Raw genomic sequence first — 23,360 nt, 5'->3', positions numbered from 1 at the left:
ACATTGATTTGAGGTCCGGGGACCCCATGCTTCCTGAGATACAGACACCGTTCTAGGGTTCTGGTATCTCCTATGCATTTAAATGTCCCCCATTACGTGACCGTGGGAATAAAATGCATAGGAGATACCGGCACCCCATAACGGGGCCTGTATCTCGGGAAGCAGGGGGTCCTCCCTACGCGTTTCACTCTGAATAAGTATGACCTTCCTCAGAGGTGCATGAATATCTACAGATGCACTAGGTCCAGGTTTAAATAGTCCCTTTATACCAAGTCACGGAGATAGAGGCGGCGCATACATAGATATAGCAGAAAAGAGCACATAATTTAGCATAAAATGAAGCCTTATATGAATAAACAAAGGCAATGAAATTGCTCAAAAAACTTTCATAAGGGATGTCACATAAATCTATCAAGAAAAAGAAAAGTGTTAGATCATCCACAATATATAATACATACATAAATTTGATAACATACTGTATGTGGTAATGATCCTAAAATGAGAATTGGATGAAAAACTGGAAAAAGAACAAATGAATGATACCAAGATAACAAAATAAATAACAACTAATTGGAATCAATTGAAACACCTAAAAAAATTAATATAAATCATTCTAAAAAAAAGTTCTCAAAAAAATCTGAATTTATTTAAATATAATCTAAAAAAAACTTTGCAAAAGGAGAGAGACCTCAAGAAGGGATGACTATATAGGATGCCAGGTGAGGAAGGAGTTGAGGTCGATATATACATTAAATCCCAAGTGTTTTAGCATCTTATGTTTATGAATCCCAAAACTCTCCTGTTGGGAGATATCTTTGATTTTATTTCCCCCTCTCCAATTTGGTTTTACTAAATCTATTCTTTGATAGGTCAAACCAAGTGGGTCACTCTGATGAAATTTCTTAGTGTAGGGGGCGCTTAGGTTCTGTAGACCCAGCGTGATATTCCTAATGTGTTCAAGGATTCTAGCCCTCAAAGGGCGAATCATACGCCCCACATACTGTAATCCGCATGGACAAATAATTAGATATACGACCATATTGCTTTTACAGTTAATAAAATCTTTGATTTAAAAATTCTATTGAGTTCCAGTGGATTTAAAGCAGTCAGTCTTTTTGTATCCAAATTTGCACGCTTTGCACCTTGTGCACTTAAAAAACCTTTAGGTTTATCACTGAGCCAATTGATCTTGATGTCCAGTGTTGGTAAAATCCTGGGAGCTACTTTATCTTTTAGATTGCAGGCTTTTGTGTACACTATTTGTGCTCTCTCTGGTAAATAGTCTTTGAGAATAGTGTAACTTTTTTAGAATATGCCTGTGTTTGTTTTTATTTTGTTAATTTTAGCATGTTCACTATTAAACTGGGTAATGAACGGAATGAAATTCTGATGAGTTGAAACCTTAATTTTTTCTTTCAAACTTTGGCTTTTATCCAATTATTTTGTTTTTTTCTGGCTACCTTGATTTCTGACATTGGATTCTTCCTCTCAAAAAACCTACTCCCCAAAAGTGATGCCTGTTGCTTGAAAGTATCTTGGTCAGTACAATTTTTTTCTGATACGTCTGGACTGCCCTAACGTGTGTGCGACGTCAATTGTTGGTGATGGCAGCTGTCCTTTAAGATGTAATTGTTACAATCAACTTGCTTAAAGAATGTTTTTGTCTTAATCTGGTTCTGATCAATGTATATTAACAGATCTAGAAAATCTATATTAGTACTGTTACAGTTATGTGTACATTTTAGATTTAAACTGTTGGTATTGATGTAATCTATAAATTCCTGTAGCAGTTCAACAGTGCCAACCCAAATAAAAAGAATGTCATCTATATATCTTTTCCATAGCACCAGGTTCGCGCCGAAGCAGTTAGAATGGCTTATGTTTTTTCAATGGGGGGGGGGAATCAGATTTCAATAGAGGTGTGTTTTGATCAAACACGTGATATCTCATCTTCCTGTGTCAGTGACCTCTCTGGGAGAAAACCTATGACATTTGGGTAATGTACGGTATAGGGATTTCTATTTTATGTTTACCTGTTATTTTGAGAAACTGTTCTGTATTTATTGTAATTGTATGTTCTTTATCTGTAATCTAAGCACTGTATTTTTATATATATTAAAATATTTAATAAGTGATGCTTTGGGCTCTGAATAAACTGATTGCATACCCTGGAGAGAGTATTTACATTTTCTTACACATTTTGCTTCAACAGATTTTTGTGTGTTAAAGGCATAGTTTTTCTATATTAAACAGGGACCTGGGACCCTGGCAGATTAATTTTACATCTTTTATTTGCATAAATATCTCGGGTGGTGGAAGCATTTAGATATGATAGCAGTTGCGTTAGGGGTTAATATTAACTAATTGAAGGTACCTTGCGCAGGTGAATGGTGAGTTGGCTAGAGTAGCCGTGTGTATTACCCTGGTTGTATATCTAAGTCACATGCTCACTTGTGTGCTGTTCGTGACAGGTGGTACAGTATATGGGGATGGATTTAGAGGAGTTATTAATCATTTCAGGGACTTTTGCGAAGGTGAAGAGTGGGACAGATTACGAGCTGTGTATTAACCCTTTTCCCATATGCAGGTCACGTGCTCACAGGTGTCAATACGTGACAACACTTTTTCAATGTTTGAGTCAGCCACTAATAGCAGCAGTATGCCTAAAAGACCCAGATGCTGGAAAATGCTAGGGAGACAGCAATTTATTTAAGAGGGAAAATAGTGCATGAATATATTAATGAAATATTTTATTTACGTAATAATCCCTGTGTGCCAGGCATTACCCAGCCTTTTATTTCCCAGCTGCAGGAGCTGAAACCACTTGTTCATTATTGGCCAACCAATGCCCTTTTATGAAGGAATTATTATTATTATCATAGGCCAATGTTTGTATTTTATTATGTCAATGTTAGTAGCTGTTACAGACTGAAATTTGTGGATATTTGTAGCCCATTAATGTGTACATTTCTAATGTCTGGTTTTTGAATGTTGTAAAGTTTTATCCTGTTATTAAAGCAGCAATTCACCACTTTTTGCTGAGTTTTTTTAATTCAGAGCTGAACTATGGTATTTTTATAGTCTCTTCTCTGGTTCACAAGAACCTTTTTATCTGCTGCTAAATAAAGTAAAATCAGAGATGGTTCATATTGGCTTTTGGGAATGATGCATGAACAACTACCATATTGTTTTTCCAAAAAGAGAAACACCGGCACTTAAAAAGTTAAATATCTTGGGACCCCAAGGTACTGATTCTGTACAAGAACAGCATTTCCTGACTTTTTATTTGTTCATTTTTAAACTTTTACTGTCAAATCTAAATTTGCTTAACAAAATAGCAATTTAACACAACAGGTATAATTTTTTGGGCATACTGCAGGAAAGAGAAATTCATGAAGGTGTTTCCCTACCCACATGTTATAAAGGGACTGAAAAATGGAAACAAAACCCTGGCGCATGAACTAAGGGATCTATATTAAATAGAGAGCTTCCTGGGCCAAGGTGCCTAAGGATAAAGCATTCAATATATATATATATATATATATATATATATAAAACAAAAAGAGAAAGCGCGCAGCCCATAGTGTAAAAAGCGTAAAATTTAATAAAAATATATATGGAGGAGGGAAACAAGCTCACTCACAAACCACAAATAATAAAAGGCATTTGAAAAGTATCACCACCACGGGAACAGCAGGTTGAAACCTCCACAGCAAGATGAGATGAGCGCTGTCAGCTGTTTGTCCAAAAGTTCAGACCTCGTGGATAGGTGATGACAATCAGTATGGAAGTCCTGGGCAGTCAAGTTCTTCCTACCAGTGGGTTCTCATCCGAACCGACACTGGAGCTCCGTGCAGCAGGGGAAGATGTTCATCACAAACCAGCTGCCCCACAATGATGACGTATCGCCGTCGCAGCTTCTAAATTAGTACATTTTTACCCTAAAACAGGATTTCAGAATGATAGAAGAGGAAATCCTCTGTTTGATTTCAGGATGGTTTAAATTCCAATTAATTAGACTGGTTTCTTGTAGTTCTACCATTTAAAATATTTTATTAACACATTTTTTAAAAGTCTTGAGTTTAAAAGTCAGAGCAATATTTGTAGTAGATGGCACCCTGTAGATGATGTGTGCAAGGGATTTGTATGATAATTAATGCGTCACTCCACTCAGGCAATATTGCTCAGGTAATGTAAGGATTAGATATTACCTTATTTTCTGCCGTTTTGTTCAGCATACAGAGTACTGTGCTTGAACAGACTGGCTAACTTTCACCACCTAGTCTGTTGTTCCTGTTCATCTGCCAATTGCTTCTCTGGTAATTTGCAGGGAAAGTGGGGATGCTTGTTCTCTGCTATTTTCTTCAGCATACAGGATGCTGTACTCCGGTGCTCTGGTTGTTAATCACCACCTGGTCGGCTGCCGCTGATCGTCTACTTGACGTCTATGCGGTTGCTCCGATAATTTGTAGGTTTAAGGAGAAGGACCTGATGTGGGAAACATGAGGAGAAATAGCCTCCAGCCGTGAATATCGGATCAGTGATCCTTCCGGCTATTGAGCGGGTGCTTACCTGGCCATGGTGGACGGGCCTTTGGGGGCGTGCCTAGGGGCGTCACGGAGCTGGTTCTCCCTCATTGAGCGAACCGCTCACGTGACCGGCCTGTCGCGCCAAGAAATCAGTTTGAACCGATTTCTTGCGCAACGCATGCCCACTCCCGCATGCCGCATGGACGCAAACTCTGCCTTAAGGCAGTCTGTTCGCTCAGCGTGCGGACGCCTCTGCATGGTCTGCGGTACCATGGCCCCAGCCTTAGGTACCTAGGCACAGGAAGCACTGTATTTAATATAGATCCCTTAGTTCATGCGGCAGGGTTTTTTCCATTTTTCAGTCTGTTTGTAGGGAACTCGAGGCTGCAGGACGTCTATTTTAAGGGAACTTATAATTTCTTTAGATATGAAGTAACCCTCTACATTTTATTCACATTGATTTGATACGTATAGATATCTCACTTTAGCGCCCCATTTTTTTCACTATGTTATAAAGGGTTACTACGGTAAGTACTTTCATTTTCAACACATGGTACAAAATAAGAGCAAGCTTAATATTTAATTCTAAGAAAAACTGAATAAAAAAAGTTTCATCAAGTTAATATTATTTCAGAATTAACATTTCAATCAGAAATAATAGAAATAGTTAAAACAGTGGTATGTTTGTAGGATTTCAAGTTATGAATACAAAGCAAATCTTAATGTTTTTGATAATACAATTAAGCAGTAAAAGCTGTGGTCTCATTTCTTGTAATATGGCAAGTCTTGTTTTCTATTTCAGTGAAGGAAATTTGGCCACAAAGCAAATTGTATTTCTTCAAAGACCCATTTTGTCAAAATCAACTATTCAATCAGCAGAGGTAAGTGAAAATCTAAAACAAACTATTCTTTAGATCTTAACAAAATCAGTTATAGTAAAAATAAATATATAGTGAAATATAATAGAACAAAATTTTTCCCAAATTGTAATCCTATCTACTCAGTATCTCGGAACATATCTATAACTATTAAAGTAATACAAGTAGCACTACCATGTGAAAAGAATGGGGGAATATATATATATATATGCCACGACTCACCTGCACCCTGCGCGTCACTTGGAGCGGGTGGACCGCGGCCAAAGTGCAGCTAATCACAGGGGGAATTTCCCATAAGGAATCCTACTGGGCCGCCACTAGTCTGGAAGAGCTGCACAGAGAGAAGCGGCCCCTCTGTCTGCATAGCTCTTACAGGCGATTGCGCTGTTTTTAATTTTAGTACATAGGATTGAAGCAGGGGTTCTCTGGAGCTGAACCGCATTCATTTAAGGTCCAGGGACTCGCGGCTTTTCATGGTACTGGCCTCCGTAACGGGTGCCGGTATCTCCTGCAAGTTTAAATGTCCTGCGTTATTAAAAATAAAATAAAAGCAGCGCTTCATTACCTTAGTGGATAACTGCTGAGGTAATGAAGGGGTTAAACACCAGCACATTTTGTTTGGGGGTAGAGTAGTGGGTGAAAGGAGTAGTTGCCCCAATGTGGGTGGTTAGACCTCCCAGAGGGGTAGCATGAGGGGTTAACACCTTAATTACCTTAGTGGTAGTAACCACTCTACCCCAAGAAACTGGGTACTGGTATTTAACCATTTAATTACCTTAGGAGTTAGCCATTATAGCTGGGCTGGGAGTTCACCACAGTCACCTACCCCTAGCAAGCAGGTGAGAGGCTCTACGCAAGCCCCTAATCCAAGGCCTGACAATGATAGTCGCTTATCAAGTAGCGGCTCCACATTAGGAGTGACACTACCACAATTAGTGGAAGCCCTGACCATGTCTTCACAATCCCAAAACTACAAGAAGATCAAGGTCTTCTCCAGTATGACCCCCATCCCAGTGGGAGAAGAAGGGATCACAGCTTGGTGAGAATATACTCAAAGGGTCCTGGGAGAATGGTCATGCTCGGAGGCAGTGGAGACGACAGAGGATCATGGTGTGCCTGTGACCTCTCGCCTCCACGTCCGTGAGTATGCATCGGGAGGAAATCCCGGCGCAGATGCTGGTGGATTTTCTACACTAGGCCTACGGCGTGGAAGACGATGAGAGTGAGCTTTGGGCCAAGTATTATGGCCTACGCCAAAAGGAAGGTGAGGAACTGTCGGCCTTCATACATCACCTGCCACTAGTATTATGGCCGATACTTACCCGTAAACTCATCCCCGCCTCCGGTGTGGACGTGGCCCGACAGAATTAGTTTCTGTGAGGGTCAAGACCAAGCCACCCTATAGCCAACATGCTTCAGTGTGGCCTCTGGCAAGGGGATCCACCTACCTTCATAGGTCTACTGAATCAGGTGAAGGTATACGAAGTGCAGACTCGCTTGCATACTCCCAAAAGGCCAAAGAGCCCGGCAAGGGTGAATTCAAGGGAGCGTCAGCTTCAAAAGTCAAAGAGAAATACAGCAATGAGGATGATCCTCCTCTCAATTCGCCTACAGCCAAGTCCAGGACACCAGGGAGAGTATCCCCTACCTACCGAGCCCACGTGGACCCAAGTGGCATCATCTGCTACAGCTGTGGCCAGAAGGTTCACTTCTCACGGGACTGTCTGGAAACAAAAAAAAAACCAACATGGACATCCCATCCCCAGTCAATGATATGCAAGGTTCAGACCGCAGAAACAACCTCCCCGCCCTCACAGAGTGCACCAGCGGCCAAAACCAATGAAACCTCATCATCAGACTCTTACCATCACGTAGGACTGACTGCCATCATCCGTGTCCACTTGGACAGCATATACGCATCGGCTTTGCTGGACACTGGGTCCTATGTGACCATTGTGTACCGGCTGTTCTATGATCTACACCTCACGAAGGAGCTACGGGTAATGGGCCCAGCCAACAAACGCCTCCTCCGGTGGCTCCAATGAGCCCCCCTCTGGACCCAAGAAGTCCTTGCTTTATACCACAAAGAGACTTTACAGAGACACTAGTACCCCCAATGGGAGAGGCTAAGCCTCAGGAATATGGACATTACTCCCCAGATGGTGTTGAAGAAGGGCTTCACAGATGCCAACGTGCTAGGTACCCTCCAAACCGGGTAACCTACGATTCAATTGGGGTACCCCATTATAAGGCTCAGCAGTGATCTTGTAGTAAGATCAAGTCGGTCATAGTTATGTTTACCGAAATGTATAAGTGTAAAGCCGATTCATGTGATAAGTTGTACCCATGACACTGCATTTTTATTATATATCTCGTTGTGTGGTTATGGTTATATACGTGTTACACTGTGCCCAAGCGGAGACATTGGGTTTTTCACCAGGGGGAGAGTATAGCAGGGATCCCCCTTGCCCCCCCCCCCCTTCTGCCCCTTACCTCCCAGTGCAGTGTGCCTGCAGTGTGTGGGTTTACAGGGGGCTGCAGTGGGTGTGGAGGGGGGGGGGCTGCTGGTGTGTGTTTTGTGGATGTAGAGGTGACCGTCTGTTTTGTTGATTTGTGTTTGTCTCTGCAGTGTGTGTTTTGTAGGTGCAGAGGGGGGCTGCAGTGTGTGTTTTGTGGGTGGAGGAGGGGTGCAGTGTGTTTTGTGTGTGTGTCTGCAGTGTGTGGGTTTACATGGGGGCTGCATTTGGTGTAGAGGGGGCTGCTGGTGTGTGTTTTATGGATGTAGAGGGAGCAACAGTCTGTTTTATTGGTGTGTCTGCAGTGTGTTTTGTGGGTGTAGAGCGGGGCTGCTGTGTGTTGTTTGTGTTTTGTGAGTGTAGAGGGTGGAGGAGGGCTGCAGTGTGTTTTGTGGGTGTAGAGGAGGGGGGGCTGCACAGTGTGTAGGGGGGACTGCAGAGTTTGTTTGTGTATATAGTGGGGAAAGGGGTTGCAAAGTGTGTTTGTGTGAATAGAGGGTGTGTGTGTATAGTGGGGGCTGTGTATATGTACAATTTCCTTTTAATAAACTTGCAGTAAAAGCATAAGAATGTAGACGAACATGATGAAAAAAATCAATATGACTACAAAAATTTATCTTTTTTATGAAAAATTAATTATGGCTGGGTTAAAGTCCCTCGACCTCGCCTCGGGCCTTCATCTATTCCAGCCAGGGCATTATTGGCCAGTAATGCCCTGTTCTTCGGTATTATTACTTAAGTATAATTTCTGTTTTCAACTCTGTTTTTTCACTGTTTACAGAGTGTGCTTTAATCCTAAAATAAGGAGCCCAGGATCTAAATTCCATCTGCTATGTCCCTTTAAGACACCACTTCTCTGTAAAAGAGTGTTATCAAAGGAGCTCCAGAAGAGTTTTTCTGATAAGTTTCTTTGACAACTGCATGAATCAGCTCTGTTCTGCCTGGTGGAAAGGAACAAGTTAGAAAAAACAGCAAAGGTTGTCATGTTAACACTCTGCTATGGTCTTTTGGTCTTTTTAAATACACGTTAAACTAACAGCAGCATGAAATTGAGGTAACTGCCACAATATATTTTTTTAAGGTGCTAAACTTTAATGAGGTTATATATTTCAATACCATTCATGGTTCTTGTTCAACATTTTTATGAATTCATTTTCTGAATGTAAACAGAAGCACCTTCTTTTTATTGCAGACAAAATCACAGAAGCAAGTAGGAAATGAAGAGAAAAGTAAAATAGCCAATATAAATATTGGACTTGACACTACTTCACCCCGATCTTCTGAAATGGGACAGTCATCAGATGAGTTTTGTCTGTCCTCTTCCAAGCAAGGTTGGGCTAAAGATGGACATCAACAGTTTGGTAGTTTTTCAGGTTTCAGTAGCAGTGATAATATGCTGCGGGAATTAGATGATGTACAGTTTGATCAGGAAGATGGAGTAACTCAGGTTACATGTATGTGACCAGGTAATAGCTGCATACATTGGTGGCCATTTTGTTGTTTGCCTAATCACGTAAAAAAAAATTTTTTTTATTTAGTCGATAATTAAGAGGTAACAACATTAGATGGCTCCTTAAACTTTCAGTCAGTTGAATGGACAATAACACATTGTTAACAGGCGTTCACAATACTGAATAAGAGCATTTCTGGGTGTTAATTTTCTCAACTGTAAAATTAGTTTGTGCCTCCAGGCTCCAGAAGTCACCTACCTTGAATACCAGACTCTTGCTCACTGCGATGCTCTGCCTGCTAACAGTCCTTTTACAAGACAATTCAAAACAAATACACCATCTCCAGTGCACAGCCATTATCAGTTCACTTAGACTGTTTAATTCATAAAATAAAATCATTCTTTATTGTTAATTATAACATCAATAAAAAAAAGTGTGGTCTTGCAAAAACAGCAGTAGAACCACCCTACGCATTTGGCGCCCACACAGTGCTTTGTCAGGGGTGTACCCAGGAGACCAAGAAACATCTTTCTAAACACAAGAGTTAAAGAGACAGATAACAGTATGACAAAGAAAGAAATAAAAAGGATATACTACAAAGGAAAAACGGTGTATTATCAAAACTTCATTTATGTAAAGTAGTCCCAAATTCAAAAATCCAGAAGACATTCTACTTGTAAATATTTTTTTGATAAGTCAATATAAGAAGCCAAAGTGGGCCACTTAAGCAACCTAGAGAAAGTCCAAAAATGTGAACAAGCGTTTAGTCCTGCGTTAACTTTAATGCCCTGCTATGGATAAGCGCTGAGGTGTTCCACACCTCTTTTGCATATCATTAACACTAACAGCCATTAACATTAACACAAGGCAATTTTAGCAGTAAGACAGGCCTTTGAAGTGAGCTTAAAAGATACCCATTAACACTTAACGAGGCATTAACTTAAGTTAATGTCTCGTTAAGTCAATAACAGCTTTGTGGATATGCCCCTACATCAGGAAAGATGTACAATTAAGTAATACAGTAAATACATATGTGTAAGGTGGTACTACATCCACAATTTTGTATTGTTTTTAGGATTTACAATAAAGATTAATTTTATTTTAAGAAAATAGTATATGTGAAGTGATTACGGCTTTGCACTGGACTTGGCGTATTTTAATTTTCTCAACTGGACCATTAATAATAGGTGTTTTTGATGGAGGGAAAGAAACGTAATGGAATAGGCCACCTTATATGTGACCCACTGAAAATGCATATTTGTTTAAAAATGTGTAATATACCACAATGCACTTTGAATTTAGAGGGAAGGTTGTTTGAAAAAATGTATTTATACACCTACTATATAATGTTCTAGTGTATCTTTCAGGTTTTATTGTCTATATCTATTACATTTTTTTTTTAAATTTGCAATAGCATATTTTTGGAATGTCTTACATTGTACAGTTTTCATAAAACACTAACATGTAAAAATAGTTTTAACAAATGAGGGATTCATAAGCAAATATACCGTATATATGCCACTGAATAAAATGTTTCAAAGGCTTGAAATAAGTTCATAAAAACAATGTTTTTATCAATGGCCGTATTAAGTCTTGTTTATTAACATATACTTCCTTTTTGCTCCAATGTGCAGCTGCTAAAGCTCAAGCCAATAGGAAGCCTCAATATCATCGGTTGCACCTTTCTATTGGACCACCGTTTAAATCTCCTTGAAAGGTCAGAAACTAAAACCGGTAACTTCATTGGTAATTATCGCAGGAATTGGGGCGTCCCCGGAGATGAAAAAAGTTCAGTCCAGCTATGGAGGACCCCCCAGTTTCAATGCCAAGAAAAAGGGTTGTTACTTAGGGGGGGGGGGGTTGCTGCTTTTAAATTAGCCATTTCCAAAAGTATTGACTATAAAATATTCTGCTTGAGCGTAAGGCTAAAATGAATAACTGCAATTTTAATTTCTATTAGCTGCTAAAAAATTAAATTTCATGCACATGTTGGCCTATGTTGTACAATTTCAGGGAAAATTGACTTGTGCTCTTTATGAAAAAGAAGAAAGATAAAGGGTGCACTCTGTTGGAGAACCCTCTAACGAATTAAAGTACAATGTTGTACATTATTGAAACATTTTAAACCGTAGATGGAAATTGCAGATATGTCAAAGTAAAAAGACATTATATTAACTCACCTACGCATGTGATGGTATAAAGAGATGTGAACAAAACCATTGATAGAATTTTATAGCAAATTGAATGTCAATGTGTATACATAAGCACAAAAATAGAAAAAAAATTAAATACGTTAAAAACAATGTCTAAGCGGATACAGAAAAGATGTTCAAATAATGTGAATGTACCGTAGTTGATAACATTTACAAAGGATACCTGTTCTGCTGCCCCAGATAAGAATAACCACTCCTCTTCTACCTCACAAATCTCAATGACAAAAAGAGGGACGCAAAAAATAGCATAAAATCCTTTATGAATCAAAGTAATAAAAGCATAGATATAGATTGCATTAACCAAGTTTTTAAAACAGCAGTCATCTGTTATTTGGAAAACAAATATATAATCACCGCGCTTCTCCATGTAAGGAGCATGCAGCTTGCGAAGGGGTTGGTCATACAAATGTGAAAAACAGAAAGTGAATCCCTGCGCTTCTCCCTTTGGGATTGCAATTTATTAATATATCACATTATTATTATTGGGGCTTATATTGTGTGTTTGGGGTGGGGAGCTAATATTGTGTGTGTTTGGGGAGGGTGGCTTATATATTGTGTGTGTGTGTGTGTGTGTCTTTGGGGACGAGGGCTTATATTGTGTGTGTGTGTGTGTGTGTGTGTTAGGGGAGGGGGGCTTATATTGTGTTTGTTTGGGGTGGGAGGCTTTTTTTGTGTGTATACAGTATATATATATATATATATATATATATATATATATGTATATATGTATGTATGTATATATATATATCTTATACTATATTAGTGAAAGCACTGTATGCATGCTTGCATGCCTGCCTGCCTGCCTGCCTGGATGTCCGGTGTCCCTAGGGGAAATCTGATTGGTCCCTTGGCCCGCCCCCGCACACCTCTCATTGGCCTGAGGCGGAGTGACGGGCCAAAGGACACACAGGGACACAAACACACACACACAGGGACACACACAGAGACACACACAGGGACACACACAGGGACACACACACAGGGACACACACACACACAGGGACACACACACACACACAGGAACACACACAGGGACACACACACAGGGACACACACACAGGAACACACACACACAGGGACACACACACACACACAGGGACACACACACACAGTAGGGGGGGGTGTACATTAGCAGCATGTATAACCCGGGGGGTGGGGCTCACATACCCGCCGGTCCCGGAGCCTCCGCCTCTTCCTCCCCGAACATCAGCCTCCACACCCGCGCGCACCTCTTCCTCTCCCCGTGTTTCCCGCGCTTTCAGCCCCCCCCCCCCCCCCCGCGCCGCTACAGTCAGCGGGGGAGCGAGTGCCCGGGACACAGCGGGGGAGCGGCCACAACAAGCTGCCTCCCGCCTCAGATCCATGTGGGAGCTTCCGGACGGCTGAGGGAGCGGCCGGACGGGTGAGGGAGCGGCCGGACGGCTGAGGGAGCGGCCTTCACCTCCCCACACCCCCCTTCACCTCCCCTCACCCACCCCTCACCTCCACCCCCCCTTCACCTCCCCTCCACCCTCCACTTCACCCCCCTCCACTTCACTCCCCTCCACCCCCCCTTCACCTCTCCTCCACCCCCCCCTTCAACTCCCCTTCACCTCCCCTCCACCCCCCCTTCACCCCCCACCCCCTCCACCCCCCCTTCACCTCCCCTCCACCCTCCCCCTTCACCTCCCCTCCACCCCCTTCACCTCCCCTCCACCCCCCCTTCACCTCCCCTCCACCCCCCCTTCACCTCTCCTCCACCCCCCTTCACCTCTCCTCCTCCTCCCCTCCACCCCCCTTCACCTCCCCTCCACCCCCCCTTCACCTCCCCTCCACCCCCTTCACCTCCCCTCCACCCCCCCTTCACCTCTCCTCCACCCCCCCTTCACCTCCCCTCCACCCCCCCTTCACCTCCCCTCCACCCCCCATCCCCTTCACCTCTCCTCCACCTCCCCCCCTTCGCACCACCTACCCCCCCTTCCCACCACCTCCCCCCCTTCCCCTCTCCTCCCCACCACCTTCCCCCCTCCTCCCCACCACCTCCCCCCCTTCCCCCCTCCTCCCCACCACCTTCCCCCCTCCTCCCCACCACCTCCCCCCCTTCCCCCCTCCTCCCCACCACCTCCCCCCCTTCCCCCCTCCTCCCCCCCTTCCCCCTTCCTCCCCACCACCTCCCCCCCCTTCCCACCACCTCCCCCCTCCAACCCACCTTCCCACCACCTCCACCCCCCCTTCCCACCACCTCCCCCCCCTCCCCTTCCCGCCCTCCCCTCCCTTCCCCCCCCCTCCCTCCCCTCCTTTCTTCCCCACCTCCCTCCCCCCCTTTCTTCCCCCCCTCCCTCCCCCCCTTCCCGCCCTCCCCTCCCTTCCCCCCCCTCCCCTCCCCTCCCTTCCCCCCCCTCCCCTCCCTTCCCCCCCCCCCCTCCCCTCCCTCCCCCCCTCCCTCCCCCCCCTCCCTCCCCCCCTTCCTTCCCCCCCACCACCTCCCCCCCTTCCCCCCCACCACCTCCCCCCCCTTCCCCCCCCTTCCCCCCTCCTCCCCCCCTTCCCCCTTCCTCCCCACCACCTCCCCCCCCTTCCCCCTTCCTCCCCACCACCTCCCCCCCTTTCCCCCTTCCTCCCCACCACCTCCCCCCCTTCCCACCACCTCCCCCCCCCTCCAACCCCCCTTCCCACCACCTCCCCCCCCTCCAACCCCCCTTCCCACCACCTCCACCCCCTTCCCCCCTCCTCCCCACCACCTTCCCCCCTCCACACATGTATACACACACGTGTATACACACACACACATGTGTATACACACACACACACATGTGTTTACACACACACACACACACATGTGTTTACACACACGTGTATACACACACAAACATGTTGTATACACACAATATATACATACACACACATTTATACATACACACACATGTATACACACACATGTATACACACACACACATGTGTATACACACACACATGTGTATACACACGTGTATACACACACAAACATGTTGTATACACACACACATGTATACATACACACACATGTATACACACACACACACATGTATACACACACATGTACACATACACACACACACACACACACATGTATATACACACACACACACACACATACAATGTATACACACAAACATGTATACACACACACACTATCCCCAGCACTACCACATCAGCACACCGGTATCCCATGCCCCCCCAGCACACTGGCATTCTCGGCTCCCCGCCATTCTCAGCCCCCATCAGCACCCACACATCGGCACCTTTGCACCTCCCCCATCGGCACACCCACATCCGCACCCCCACATCAGCACCAACCCTCCCAAATCAGCACACCGATACAATCACCATCAGTACAGCCACAGCAGCAGTACCACCGCACATGGGCCGCGTGGACCACTCCCCACCCAAATGCCACCCCCACACCACAAACATCCCGGGCAACGCCGGGGCTCTCAGCTAGTATATATATATATATATATATATATATATATATATATATATATATATAAAAACTAACAAAACCAAACAATAAAACACAGAAGTCATAAACCAAACCTGTTGCAGGCCAGTGCCTGTCTGTAGCATCCAGCTCTTTTAGGCTTGTTATATAGTCCTCGCTGCTGCGCATGCGGGCGCGCGCCCAGTGTTGCGCGTGCATGTGGCGTGCGCATTTAGTTGCTAGGGTGCAAGCGTGACGCGCGCGGTTAGGGGGCGTGACTGACGTCACAGCGTTAGGCCACGCTGTGATTGGTTCGCGGTGTGGCAGCAGCGCGAAAATACAATTTTATTGTAATTTTCCTGGTCTACCGCACACGGCCATGCGCGCACGGGTCCCATGTATACAAACGTCTGGCTAACAGCCAATTATAATTGGCCCGCTCACTAATGTAGTGCCGTCGAGTATTCTGAAACAAATCTGGGGCAATCACCAACAAGACCCAGGTACATGCTGGGTACATGCTGCAACATTTCAGTGACATTTCTGCAGACGGAATAATGGCCCATCAGATTAACAGCGGGGGTCCCGGGCAGTCCCATTCAAACTGAATGGGACTAGCAGGGACCCCTGCTGTGTTAATCCACAGGGCCATTAGTCTCTCCAGAAATGTCACTGAAATGTTGCAGCATGTATCTAGCATGTACCTGGATCTTGTTGGTGATAGCCCCAGATTTTCCAAGGCAAGTTTTAGAATACTCGTCGGCGCACCTGTATATTACACGCCTTAGCTGGAATAATGGGAGCGGGGAGAACTTTTCCAGTCTGGCCTTTCTTACACTCTGTTAATTAAGGACAGGTGATCTGCACGTTGGTATGCTGGCTTATGATGGTTTGGCCAAAGGGTTTAATTAAATAACCAAGAAAATATTATTATTGAAGTATTTAACCCTATACTTATTACCATATATGTTTTGTCAATTGGATGTAGCATTGGGCTCCCGTGTGTGTGTGTGTATGTGTGTATACATATATAGATAGATAGGTATAGTAGGGGGAAGGAAAGAGTGGGCGGGGTGAGAGTGAGGAGGTGTGTGAGAAGGATAAGAGAAATTCCTACTTACTTACTGAAAGAAACTAATAAGGTCATTTTGGCATGACCTATCCTTCATAAATCCATGCTGACTATTACTAATAATTTTGTAATCCACTAGGTATTCCTGAATATTATCCCGTACTAAACCTTCAAGTAGCTTCCCCACTATTGATGTCAGTCGTACAGATCTGTAATTCCCAGGTTGTGATTGTGACGGTGAAGGGGTACCTATGCCATGAAAATAAAGGTATTCTACCCGGCTAAGTGCCCCATAGTCATAAAAGGTATTTTTAGCGTGTAATTTCTGCGGCCCAGAGCTGACTGCAGTCCTAAAAATGTATGTTAAACGGTTTAAAATGTGCCCGGGGGGAATAAGGGCCTGCTAGCCTGTGTTTAAGGGGTTAATTGAATAAGTGCGCCTGCGGTTTGCGGTGAGCAGTGGACGTACAACATTGTAGCACTGACTCACCACAAGTCAAGCAGGGAAACAGCCTTAACCACAGAGTCAAGTGAATACTTGACTTGTGGTTAGGTAAGTGTTTCCGAGTTGCAACAATGTATGATGTGGTTAGTCAGTTAAGATCAATTGATGAAGTGTGCCTGTGGTTAGCAAGTGAAACTGGGAACGGATACTTTGAGTCCCGACCACAAACCACAGACCGCAGACAGGGAAATGTACTGTTTAAACACACCATATCAAAGCCCTTACACAATTAAAGGTATAACTTTAGTTAGGAGTGTCCTAGCTTTCTAATTTTTCGTATGCAAAGGGTTAGAAGGGACTCATGCAGATTGATATGAGTTTGTTAATTGTACCATGTGTATAAATGTATAAACGGGTATAGCCCTGGTGTAGGTACATTTAAAATTATGCGAGCTGGGGAATGTAAATTATATCCCAAGGGACAGCAGATACATTAAAGCTTCCAGTATGGAAAGAGAAAAACCGGGCGCTACCTGTATGTATAATAAGTACGGGATAAAGGTATAATAACAACCTTAGAAGTTCATAAGGTATCCCTCCGCTTCTTTGTCTCCTCCTGTGACTCAAACAACCCCAAAAAAGGATCTACCCAGGATCCTTAGTAAAACAGGGAAACAAGAGAGAGAGATGGGGGAGCACAGGTGGAAGGGTGAAATGGAACAAAATATGGTTCAAGTGTGTTAAGCCCTGAAGCAATGACAATGGGGTTTTAAAGTGTGTATTAACTCTTAACACTCACACGGCCTTGTGCAAATGCTGTCGCATCAAGGTATCTTTGGGTCTTCTCCTCTCTGTCTTGTGGAGTTTTTCTTCGCTCTCCGTCTGCGAACTTCTTCTCCTTCTTCTTTGATGTGGTATCACCATCGGGATAAACGAATGAACAAATGATCAGAATACATTAACAGTCTAAAAATGTCCCAAGGAATGAAAACAGGGCTAAAATACACTGTAAACACTCACACGGGCAAGTGTGAGTGCAATCTTTGGGGAGGTTTCTTTAGGCTCCAGCAAACGATTCAGCCTCTCCAATAGAGTTAAAAAGTCTCTACTTAGACCAAAAATAAGTAATGGAAATGGACTGGAAGGTTTATAACAGAGTACTAATACTCACACGGCCAAGTGTGAGCACACACTTGGAATGGTATCTTTGTTGCTCCACCTGCAGTCTCCAAATCGTAGTCCAAAGCAGAATTGGGTGATGAAATCTTGCCCCAGAAGGGTAAGTAAAGGTCTTAAACCAGAGGTAAAAGCCAAGGTGTTTATTAAACAGTAGTTCTAACTACGGAGCCTGAGGAAGCCCAAGAAAGGGCGAAACGCGTAGCTCAAAACCCCCCAGTGTTTTGAACCTTTGCAGCCACTGTCTGGAGTGGGACAAGGGAAGCGCAGCACTACATCCGGACGCGGAGGAAGTTTGCTGCAAAACCACGAGTCCTGCATTATATTCCCTATAGACTGGCTTTTTTTTATCTGTAACAGCGCTGCTTACTTGTTGAGTTAGTAGCACTTTTTTGTTTATTGCTTTTTTACTTTTTTTAATAAACACCTTGGCTTTTACCTCTGGTTTAAGACCTTTACTTACCCTTCTGGGGCAAGATTTCATCACCCAATTATGCTTTGGACTACGATTTGGAGACTGCAGGAGGAGCAACAAAGATACCATTCCAAGTGTGTGCTCACACTTGGCCGTGTGAGTATTAGTACTCTGTTATAAACCTTCCAGTCCATTTCCATTACTTATTTTTGGTCTAAGTAGAGACTTTTTAACTCTATTGGAGAGGCTGAATCGTTTGCTGGAGCCTAAAGAAACCTCCCCAAAGATTGCACTCACACTTGCCCGTGTGAGTGTTTACAGTGTATTTTAGCCCTGTTTTCATTCCTTGGGACATTTTTAGACTGTTAATGTATTCTGATCATTTGTTCATTCGTTTATCCCGAAGGTGATACCACATAAAAGAAGAAGGAGAAGAAATTCACAGACGGAGAGCGAAGAAAAACTCCACAAGACAGAGAGGAGAAGACCCAAAGATACCTTGATGCGACAGCATTTGCACAAGGCTGTGTGAGTGTTAAGAGTTAATACACACTTTAAAACCCCATTGTCATTGCTTCAGGGCTTAACACACCTGAACCATATTTTGTTCCATTTCACCCTTCCACCTGTGCTCCCCCATCTCTCTCTCTTGTTCCACATTAAAGCTTCCCCCAGATAATTTGTGTTTAGCCATTCTGGGGGAGGTCATGCATAAATGAATGTCCGAGCTTCTAAGAGACCCTGGAGAGAGGCCGCCCGAATGTCTGGAGAAGTCCGTAGCTTCAATGATTTTAACCCGGCCTAGGTGTGAAGTGCCGGAAAGTGTATTAAAACCATTTGCCTAGCAGATGGTGAGGTATCTCAAGGCAGGTAGACTTTCTGTCGCCGGTGCAAGGGGGTTTGGTCAGGTAGGCTAAGCGGGTCAAGTGAGAAGTTAGCGCTTGACCCTTAGCCTGCCATGATGCCCTTTGCCCGGTTACAGGGACTACTGGCAACCCTGCGACAGGATAGAATTTGGCTCCCATGCCAAAGATTGGTGGCCCATTAACCAGATAGGCCTGCGAGGGTATTATAAGCCCGTGCATGTCATCAAAAAGACATTTTCACCGCAACTACGGATTTGTACCCCGCTCAGGATTTCGTAAGATCTAAGGACTTGCAAACGAATTCTGCAAGGGCAGAACTAAATTCTTTTGTTTGGCGAAGATACAGGGACAGCAAGCAGCGCCCCTAGCCAAAAGACTGCTTCACGTCTTTTGCTGTGTATTAACCCCCTCCTGGGAATTGATACCTAAAGACTTGATGGTGTGGACTTTTGTTCCAGAAGCAATTTATTTCGTTTTGGCCCATTCTCGTAAGTGTTTATTCGTGATATTTTTGTAATTCAAGCTGTGTGTGTTCTTTATGTAAATACAATTTATTTTATTTCGTGCTTTATTCAATCAAAGGATCCAGATGGTAAAGTGTTAATAAGCTTGGTCTCCCGTGACAGTGATCTAGCTCTCTTTTTAAATATTGGCACCATGTCTGCATTACACCAGTCTTGTTTTATTGAGTCTTTGGAAATGGATTCCTTGAATATTAAATGAAATTGTTTAGCCATTACTGAACTTAGCTCCTTAAGAACTCTTGGATGCATTCCATTGGGGCCAGGTGTTTTATTTGCTTTCATTTTATCAGGCCGCGTATGCACTTCTTCCTGAGTAAACTAATTGTACGTTGATATACAGGTTGTGGCTTCTTCCTGTGGCACTATTTTTGCAATTGATTCCTCTCTGGTAAATGCAGAGGCAAAGAATTTGTTTAACACAAGGAAAAGCAGTTATCTATTTGCGCAATCCCTCTGAAATAGGGAATAACCCTGTAAATTAACTGCCCAGTCATGAGTTTCGTCCCACCATGTTTCAGTAATGCCTATGATATCATACTTCTCTCTTGTAGATATTAATTCAAGCCCCACCATTTTATCTGTCAGGCTTCTTGCCTTAGCAAGCATGCGTTTAAGGTTTTATGCAGTCTGTTCTATTGTTATCTTATCTGCCTTTCTACTCCTATTGGATTTAATCTTTTGAAGTATCCTAGTATTTTCTGTATTAAATTAACACCAACTTCCCTCCATGACTCTTAGTTATTTCCCCATTCCTATCTATTCTCTCTAGTTTATTATCTGTTTCTTGTTGTTGCCCCCTTATTCCCAATTTAAAATCTCTTTTAACATTTTTAACATCCTCCCCCCTAGCATAGAAGATCCCTCTTCATTGAGGTGCAATCCGTCCCTACCATAAAGATTGTACCTCTCAGAAAAGGAGTCAGTGTGCTCTAAAAACCCAAAACCATCCTTCCTACACCACTTTCGTAGCCATGAATTTACCTCCCTAAGCTCCAACTTCCTATCTGGGGTAGAGCATGGCACTGGTAGTATTTCAGAATATACTACCTTGGAGGTCCTTCACTTAAGCTTGTGTCCTAGATCCCTGACATTGTTCTTTTACTTTGTCATTGGTGCCAAAGTGTACCAAGACTGCCTGGTCAGACCCAGCCCCTCTCAACAATCTGTCTACCCAATCCACAATGTGCTGAACACGAGCCCCCGGGAGACAGAAAACTGTTTGGTTCACGAGGTCACAGCAACAGATAAACCTTACAACCATAAAAAAAGGGAAGAGATATAATTCCTCCACAGAAAATCTCTACTTACAAAATTCTTTCAAAGCAGTCTTTATTTATTTAGCAAAGGGCTGGTAACCCTGTTTGTCCTTTCTTCCATGTAGTAACAAAGGAGGGAGAGGGAGTAAGTGGTATGATACCTTTTATTGGACCAACAAGTTTCTGCCTTACCTGATGAAGGACCCTGAGAGGTTTGAAAGCTTGTAACATTTCAACTATTTATTTGTCCTACTTAAAAAAAGGTATCATGCCACCTACTCCCTCTCCCTCCATTGTTACTTCATTTATTTAGGAACAATAGAGAAAACAATGTTTCAGGTGCAACACAGACCTTTCATTACCTTACAACCATTGCAATGGTGACATGGGTACAGTATTTTAAAAGAGGCATCTGATATTGGTGACTGTATTAGACCACATAATGTACATGCCCTTCAAATTATCTTTCTTTATGCTACAGCCCCAGTCCTCACTGGTGCACTCAAACCTGGTGGCGTGTGCACAGACTACAGTCGCGATCGGCTGTCTGTAGGGGAGCAATGGAATGCGCAGGGGGCGGGTCCATGACGGGGGCGCAGCCATGATAGGGCATATCTGCCCTTCCATTGGCTACCCCCTGAGCACGTGACTGTGTCGCAGCACGGGAAGACAAAATTCTTGTCTCTCCTGCTAGCGAACGTGTCACAGCGCTTTGCACGCCCACACACACATGCCCACTGGGGCCTGCCCCATAGAGGGATGTGATGTGGTGAGTGGCACGCACACTGCAGCACGAGCCGCAGCGGCCACTGGGGACCTGGCCTTACACATCATTAAAAGCTATGTTTTTTTAATATGAAATTAATATTGTATTGCAATATTTAAAGCCCACTCAATTATTTTCTTAAATCGACCAAATAATTAATTACAGCAATCTAGAATCAAAGCAACATAACTTGCTCTGATGTCCCACATTTTCTTCAAACTATTAACCTTATTAATACATGCTCAAACTTATAACATAATGTCCAACAACATAAGAAAATGTAAAAAGGCATTGACCATTCATGGAGAAGAGGCATTATATACCATCGTATTTAAAATGATGCATTTTGTAACATACTGTAAGAGTTTAACTGCAGTTTAATAACTACTGGATTTATGTAAATTCATCATTACCAAGTGCCAAGTGTATCCTGATTATTTTGATACAGCTGTTTAGATGTCAAACAGTTAGTGTTAACTCGCAATACATTTCTTTTCATTCAGTCCTGAAGTTCTGTTTTTCTGTTTTGTTGAGTGCACTGCAAACAAAAAGCAAAATTAAAATGTATTACTGCTGTCTGTAATTTATCAAGAGCAAAGTGGCCAGTTCACCAGAATATAAAGTTATGTGTTTTAGAATTTCATTTGATATTAGTTGCAATCGTGCAAAAATATAAACCAATGTGAATTACAGTACAGTGATTACATTGAATTCCCAGTGGATGAAGTTCGGGAATACTTACCAAAATCATACGAGGCAAATAATCCATCTCCCTCCTCTGCAAAGTCACTATGAAATTGGAGCAGCATGGAGATTCTAGTGGAAAGTAAAATTGGGATTTCCGTGGAACCACAGTATTTGCCCAGGAGTGATGAGATAGTTGCATTTATATTATAAATAGCAAGGTAATCACTTTTACAGGATGGGTCTATTTCCAGGTGGAATTTACTTACATTCAATGAAACCGGTATGTGACGGACATATCGAGTAAGTTTGGTTCACTATTACACATTCTTACATTTTTCTAATAAAATAATACAGATCAAATTTGATAGAACAAGGATATACACATGATCATATGTATGCAATACTAAGGGGCCTATTCACTAAACTTCAATAAGTGACCTAACGCTTGTAAAGTTCATTTTACAAGCGATTTTGCATGTGTAGCTACTCATAAAACTGTGATAACATGTCAAAATTGTTTGTAAATGGCTTTTTTTTTACAAGCGTTATCACTCTTCCTGTAACAAGCCATGCGGTAGCTGAAAAAATGCTGAAACACGCATTTTTTGCCAGTAACTGCTATTCACAAAGCTCCGAGATGCAAATTGTGGGTTAAATACTCGCTTTTTTTTCCCCCACAACACTTTAGGATAAGCGAATTGCATCAGACAGAGTATATTTTATTTTTACTACATATGATTGGTCGGGGGTCTCCGGAGCTGCCCCTCATTAATTTCAGCTCCGGAGACCCCCTGCTTCAATCCTGTATAAAAAAAATAAAACATCAGACAACCTCCATTATCTTAGTGGCTAACCACTAAATAGCAGTACCTGGTTTGTTGGTGGTAGAGGGTGTGTGTGAAGTACAGTAGTTGTTGCCCCAGGGTGGGTGTTTAGCCCTCTGTGAGGGGTTAACCCCTTCATTAAACTTAGCGGTAAGCTAAGGTAATAAAGACTGTCTTTTATATATATATGTTTTGTACATAGTATTGAATCATGGGGTCTCCGGATCTCAAACGCATTACTTTCAGGTCCAGGGCCCCCCTGCTTCCCGAGATACAGGCTCCAGTATGGGGTGTCGGTATATC

General features: G+C 43.2%; 1 protein-coding gene and 1 long non-coding RNA gene across 2 annotated transcripts in view; one reads left to right on the top strand and one right to left on the bottom strand.

Moving 5' to 3' along the window:
• Nucleotides 1-11,212, top strand: part of RFTN2 (raftlin family member 2) — a 77,359-nt gene extending 66,147 nt beyond the window's left edge. The window contains exons 8-9 of the mRNA XM_075608332.1: nt 5,332-5,410; nt 9,116-11,212. Of these exons, the coding sequence (XP_075464447.1) occupies nt 5,332-5,410; nt 9,116-9,385 (349 nt within the window). The 3' untranslated portion in view covers nt 9,386-11,212. The remainder of the gene's footprint in view (nt 1-5,331; nt 5,411-9,115) is intronic.
• LOC142499249 (uncharacterized) lies at nt 9,101-22,930 on the bottom strand. The gene is made up of 3 exons (XR_012802637.1): nt 22,289-22,930; nt 21,960-22,084; nt 9,101-9,428 (listed from the first exon to the last, which is right to left on the bottom strand). It is a non-coding gene; the product is annotated as an uncharacterized LOC142499249 (long non-coding RNA).
• Between the last annotated feature and the right edge of the window lie 430 nt (nt 22,931-23,360).

The sequence above is a fragment of the Ascaphus truei genome, chromosome 7 (assembly GCF_040206685.1).
Source record: "Ascaphus truei isolate aAscTru1 chromosome 7, aAscTru1.hap1, whole genome shotgun sequence".
Taxonomy (NCBI): domain Eukaryota; kingdom Metazoa; phylum Chordata; class Amphibia; order Anura; family Ascaphidae; genus Ascaphus; species Ascaphus truei.
Note: the sequence above shows the minus strand (reverse complement) of the source record. Positions and strands in the feature narration are given on the sequence as shown.